At 41.9% G+C, this 6,745-nt stretch overlaps 1 protein-coding gene across 1 annotated transcript in view; it reads left to right on the top strand.

Annotated features, from left to right (window-relative positions):
- The first annotated feature begins 260 nt into the window (after positions 1-260).
- LOC120032872 (nodal modulator 1-like) overlaps positions 261-6,745 on the top strand; it is a 43,269-nt gene continuing 36,784 nt past the window's right edge. Inside the window, 8 exon segments of the mRNA XM_038979093.1 lie at positions 261-368; positions 887-1,154; positions 1,719-1,867; positions 2,169-2,324; positions 3,089-3,174; positions 3,304-3,449; positions 3,658-3,805; positions 4,089-4,265. Coding sequence (XP_038835021.1) covers positions 353-368; positions 887-1,154; positions 1,719-1,867; positions 2,169-2,324; positions 3,089-3,174; positions 3,304-3,449; positions 3,658-3,805; positions 4,089-4,265 — 1,146 coding nt within the window. The 5' untranslated portion in view covers positions 261-352.

The raw sequence follows: 6,745 nt of genomic DNA, 5'->3' as shown, positions 1-6,745 counted from the left end.
GCGCGACAAATGTTGTTATATAAATACAAAAGCTAGCTAACTAGCTATACAAATAAACGTCAAATTGTTGGTCGGGTCGTTTGTCAGTATTTAATTTTGATTAAACTCCAGTCATATCCACAATTAAATAAGCACGATTGTTGTGTGTATAATTGTGGGAAAGCATGCTATGCCGATCTAGTATTTATACATCTAGCTCCAGAGTTGCGTCGCTTTGGGATTCAGGAAAGGGAATGCGGCTTTGTTTTCCTTCTGCTGACTGACAGCCAACGTCTGCTAGCTACGCTAGTTAGCTTACAAAGTTGTTCATTAAACTTTCGTTGATATTAAACGTGCACGAGGACAACTGAAAATGGAGAGAGACTCAGGTAACTAAGCAAACTCAATTTCATATGGACCTTCTCAGCAAGTAAGTTAGTAAATGTAGCCAGTTATCTAGATAGACAAGGCAGGTAAACTTTCCTAACGCTAAAAAGCTATCCAGCCAATGTTAGCTAGCTAACGGGTAGCTATCTAACTTTTAGCTAAAACTGAGCTAATTATCGTTGCTATTGAAAGAAAACTTCCCTTACTCTTTGAGTTTTATGACATTAAATAGCAACAGTAACTTGGTTGCTGAAGATATGTTTTGATAGTTGTAATTGTTGAGGTGTGGTTGTTGTAGTTTTTTCAAATGTACCTGTCTGTTGCAATGACTGTATGGCTACACCACTTCCTGTACATTCACAGCCAAATAGTTTAGTGAGTTCAACAGTATGATATCAATACAGTGTATTGCATTCAAGTACTGCTCTTTAAACCCCACATTTTACTCTCACTTTATGAACTTTAACCCCGAGCCTCTTCCACAAAACACTTTTTTCCCCCCTGTATTTCTCTCTGACAGTGTTCCACAATGACCGTCTGGGAGCACCACGTAACCCACTACTGGACCAGCTCCCCAGCTACCAGTCTCTGCTGTACCGCAGAAAGCCCTCAGCCTCGGGCAGTACCAAGCGCCGTGGCAGCTCACGGACCAGGCTGGGCTCCTCCAGCAGTGGGAAATGGGGACAGACCACATTGGCCAGACAGCATGAGGAGAAACACATGACTCAGACCCAACAGAGACCAGTCAGGGAACTTACCAAACCTATGGCGGAGAAACGCAGAGACAAGTCAGATCGCTAATATGTCTTCATGCAGTGTTATACTGGTGTAAAATGTTGTATTGTAATGATACAATGAAAAGGGTTGCACTGTGTAATAACATTTGTATACCATGTAACTGTATAAGTTACAGGACATCAGAGATTTTTATGTTTTTAACTGAGTCTTACTGTGTTGGAAGTAATTGGTTATCTGCCTTCATTGCCTTCACTCACTGTAGGGGCCAGCAGTGCATAGTTATTGCTCTGCAGGCAGTGTTTCATTTCTCGTATCAATTTGAGACATTACAGGATTAGTGAAGGAATGCTCTCTGAATCTCTCCTAGAGATATGGCAATTCTCAAGCCTTATTCAATAACAGAGCACAACATTCACTACAAGTAGGCTACAATTTCATGAGCATAACGATTGGGTCTAGAGATGGTTATGTTCATGGTGGACACTATATTGAGTCTCTTTGTCAAAGCTCTCTTGGTGGATTCTGGTGTGATGTTAGTATTCTTGAAAAATGCTTAGTATGTAAACATTGACTGACTGATTGCTTAATATATTGATTGGTTGATCATCTGACAGGGACCAGCGTTTGGAGCAGGCCAAGGATCTGAGCAGTTGGAGCCAGTGGAGACAGAGCACCAGACGGACCCTGAGGAGACTGAAGGAGGATGGGTTTGAGATGCTCAGCAACCTGGAGCTCTGGAGGGGAGACATCCATGTCATTGAGGGTAAGAGAGTGAATGCCAGTGACAAAACAACCTGTTACTCCAATTGACTTCTATTGGCATCAATACATGATTTATGTCAAAGGCTTAGTTCCATGAACGAAGCTCAAAATTGGATTTGTGAGGGACAAAGGCAGAGTGTCCACAGAGATGATGAAATTTGGGCAATTAAAAGTTTTCTTGCTCACTTGTGTGTCTTCTGTTGGAAGTATTGAAAGATATGAGTGCATTGATGTTGATCTCTTTAAGATCCGGGATGGTATCTAAATCACTCATCCTTTCCCTTCTCTGTGTCCCATCACAGGGATGTTTGGCACGGGGATCCTGTCCTACTTCTCCTTCCTGCGTTTCCTGGTGCTGCTCAACTCCATCATGTTCCTGCTCATGTTCGGCTTCGTCATTCTGCCCATCATCACCGCCCCCCATGCCTCAGGGAACACCACATTCAACCACGTAGATGGTAACACAGGCCTTTACGTGTTATAGAGTAAAGTAGACCATATTATACATGTAACTGTTAAGATAAAGGAAACACACAGACCCTTTAAACCGCCTATGCTCCTTTGAGACCCGTCTTTCAAAGTCACTTCTTCTAGCCTTGGTAGCGAAAATAATAAGCGTTTTTATACATGACTCTAAGCATGATGGGATGTTAATTACTGAATTAACTCAGGAACCACACCTGTGTGGAAGCACCTGCTTTCAATAGACTTTGCATCCCTCATTTGCTGAAGTGTTTCCTTTATTTTGGCAGTTACATGTACATCACAGGAGGTTGGTGGCACTTTAATTGTGGAGGACGGGCTCGTGGCAATGGCTTGAGCATAATGTGTGTAATGGTATCAAATACATGGTTTCCATGTGTTTGGTGCTATTCCATTCGCTCAGTTCCAGCTATTATTATGAGCCTTCCTCCCCTCAGCAGCCTCCATTGCTGTACATTAATTATATAGTATTTATGTCAACTGTAGGTCAGTAAGAGATTAACACCACATTCAACCATGTTGTCATGAAGGTTCAGTTAGAGAGGAGAGATATGGGGCATGTAGTCAGTAACTTTCTGCGACATCAAGAGCATCAGTCATCTTTACATTAGACTATGAATGTTGTATTGTTAATCTCATCTATGATATATATATATTTTTAAATTCATTGTTAATGTTAATGGACTTCTAGATAGATGTCTTACCAATATTATATTGTTGCTTCTGTTGTGAACCACAGGCTTCGAGTGCAGTAACTACCCCAGCACCTCTCGCCGTGGCCTAGTGGTTTTCCACCAGCACATCACAGACCTCCTCTCAGGGGCGGTACAGACTACCCTCATATACCACGCTCTCTTATTCATTTAATTCAGTCACTCATTGTACGCCTGCATAGCACTGTAGATGATGTTCTGGGACTGAGAATGACTCCCTTGTTTGTTTCACATCTTAAAGGGCTTTCTGGAGCAGACCTACCTCTTCTATGGTTACTACAAGGTAGAGACCATTCACTTCCCTAAGTTCACCTACAACCTGCCTCTGGCCTACCTGCTGGTCACCATAGCCTACCTCTTCCTCAGTCTCATATGGATAGTCAAAAGGTAAAAAAGTGCCCTATCTTACTGTATTCAGTTCAGACTTGTCAATTATACTAGTCTTTTGGATAAACCGGTCCTCAAAAGGCATATCTTCTCAAGCGTGCACATGCTGTCCAATTGTTTTTCACGGTCATGCAAGTCGTATACTGTTATAGAAATACTTCAGTTTTTTAGCAATTTCCAAATCTGCATTTCTCGTCGTTCCCCAAAGGTCTGCGACTGGCTTCAAGCGTAAACTGGTGCAGGACGAGGATCGCTTCCAGAGCTTCTGCAACAAGATCTTTGCCGGCTGGGACTTCTGTATCGTCAACGACAGCGCAGCCAGGCTCAAGAGGAGCAGTCTTCTTTATGAACTGAAGGTGAGGTGTCAGTAGTCAGTCGATAGTATAGGTTGACTCAAAACAACAGGTAGAAATGTGATTCAATACAAAGTGAATTGAAGTCCTCAGTTCACACATTCCAGTTACAGCCATATAATGTAACAGAACTGTATTGGTTCACTTCTGTTTACCACTCGCTTTTCACCGACTCCTTTCAGAAGGAGCTGTGTTTATTTGTTTAGTAATATATAGAGTATAAGTGCTTATAACTGCATATAATGGAGGTCCTATATTAATTCCTCTGTCCTTTCTACGTCAACAGACTGATCTGGAAGAGGAGCGCATCAAGCAGAAGATAGCAGACAGGACACGGAAGGAGAAGTGTAGGATCTACTTGATCCGACTGATCCTGAATCTGTTTGTGATCGCTGTACTGGCTGCCTGCTTCTACTCCATCTACATAGCCACCAACTTCTCCCAGAAAGCACAGATGACTAAGGTAACTAGGCAAGTCAGTTAAGAACATATTCTTATTTACAATGACGGCCTACCCCGGCCAAACCTGGACGACGCTGGGCCAATTGTGCGCCGCCCTATGGGACTCCCAGTCATGGCCAGATGTGATACAGCCTGGATTCGAACCAGGGTCTGTAGTGACGCCTCTAGCACTGAGATGCAGTACCTTAGACCGCTATACCACTCGGGAGCCCCATGTAGTGGAGGATTCTTTTTAAATCACATTGTGATAAACCTTTAAACAGCAACGTTAGTTCAGTTTAGTTTAATTTGATGTGTACTATGGAAGCTTAAAGCTGAATTGCAGTAGCACATTCAAGAAAACAAATGTAAATCAATGATCAACATGAAGGGAGTTGAAGCGTGAATGGAGGAAGAGCATCTTGGTCACAGCCAGGGAGGATAGTTGGTCAGAGACAGGTCTGGAGTCTCCTCAGCACACCTTGCTGTCCCTGATGTCCTCAGCCTCTCAATAGACATATGCTTATTTTAGATCTGATACATATGTCTAAGTTTAGCACAGGTGTGTCAAACATACGGCACACGGTTGGTCTGAGTAAAAACTGAAATATATCATTTTATTATAATAGTTTTCCCCACGGGGGAAAAAATTATCTTAATCGCCATTGAAATGACTAAAACCAAATCTAAACTGTAGAATTGATAATGGACCTACATTTTTCCAGCATCCTAAAAGTCATCAAAATGAAAACTAGACAGTCAGGGAGCATTGACGAGACCGAATGCGGCCCACGGGGAAAAATTAGTTTGACACCCCTGGTTTAGCACAATTTTTTAATTTTTAATTTAACTACACAAGTCAGTTAAGAGCAAATTCTTATTTACAATGACGGCCTAACCCAGACGACGCTGGGCCAATTGTGCGCCGTCCTATGGGACTCCCAATCACGGCCGGTTGTGATACAGCTGTCGTGTCTTTGGCTATGCCAGATTAATTGCTATGACATGCTATTCTATAAAATAATTTCTCCGTAATTAATATTACCTGATTGAACTAATCATGTAAATGTTAATTAACTAGAGAGGGACACCACGAAAGAATATTTATAGAGCTGTTATCTTTCGAATAAACTCTTAAAGATTTAGTAATATTTTACATCCATAGCAGTCACATTAATCGTCATTTTATTCAGTCTCATCTGAAAGTGGTAAATCCTTGGTTATCTGCAAGAATCCTGGCTAACAAGTTGAATCAGCAATACAAAATTGGGTTTAATTATTTATTTACTAAATACCTAACTAATCACACAGAATCACACATACACAATTAAAACATAACTTGATTACAAATTGGCCGTCATAAAGGAAAACGTCCCTAGCGGGCAGAATAGATATGACAGCTTGTTACACAAAGAAAAGGGGCGGGATTTTAGTGAAAGGGCGGGAGACTGGGACATGGCCGAAGCTGTGCTATCGTAAATACAGTATCTTATGCATTCTAAATTACCGCCCATTTAGAAAAGGAAAATGCAATAAATATTTACTCTGAGCTGCGCTTCAGTAGGTTGGTGGTAGATGGAAGACCGTCTCGCCAACCCGAGTCCTCTGTCCTTTGAAGAATGTCTCTGGTGGTCACTGGATACGTTGGGGTAACGTCGTGTGTAGTAGACGGGATACTCTGACTGTCCTTCCTAACCTGCGTTTGTAGCAGCTGTTGCCAACTCAACGGCTAGGAGGTATCACTTCTGTAGTGAATACGAGTTCAAAGTTCATACCATTTACAACCAAAGTCCATGCTGATGTTGGCTTAGTTCTGTAGTTATTATCTGAGCCATTCTGACATCGGATCGTCATCCTAAATGTACCCGGAACAGGAAGTTATATTTTTGTCAATGGCTTTTATATTGGAGGGAGAGGGGTGTGTCTGAAAAGTTTATAACCCATGTCTCTTCACAGGGGCGGGCCCCTGGTTGAGCAGAAGCCAAGCTTATGAAAACCCAAATCTCTCATTTGGAAGCTAAAATTACATTTAATCTCTTCACAAATAATTTCATATTCAAACATTTGAATTAAACAACAATTCCATGTGAATCCGATACCTCTGACGTTTAGACTTTCCACAGTAGAGTTTATGTCATTCTATCATTGCTGAGAATGTGTCAGAGGGCAACCGAACTGACATAATATACCTTAAGTACCACCGCATATGTTCAGTTGGTCGGATTACCAGAATATAGTTCATTTCCCCCCCAACTTCTGATGTTCTCAGAATCTCTATGTTAACCAATGGGTTTTCTTATGTCACATCAGTTATAGTAGGGAGAGAGAAAAAGGGGGAAAGAGGTATTTATGACTGTCATAAACCTACCCCCAGGCCAACGTCATGACACAGCCCAGGATCGAACAAGGGTCTGTAGTGACGCCTGTAGCACTGAGATGCAGCGCCTTAGACCACTGGCCACTCGGGAGCACAATGGTTGTGTTTAAAAAAAAAAATACGTT

This window comes from Salvelinus namaycush, chromosome 39 (assembly GCF_016432855.1).
Source record: "Salvelinus namaycush isolate Seneca chromosome 39, SaNama_1.0, whole genome shotgun sequence".
NCBI lineage: Eukaryota > Metazoa > Chordata > Actinopteri > Salmoniformes > Salmonidae > Salvelinus > Salvelinus namaycush.
This window is presented reverse-complemented; position numbering and strand designations above follow the sequence as displayed.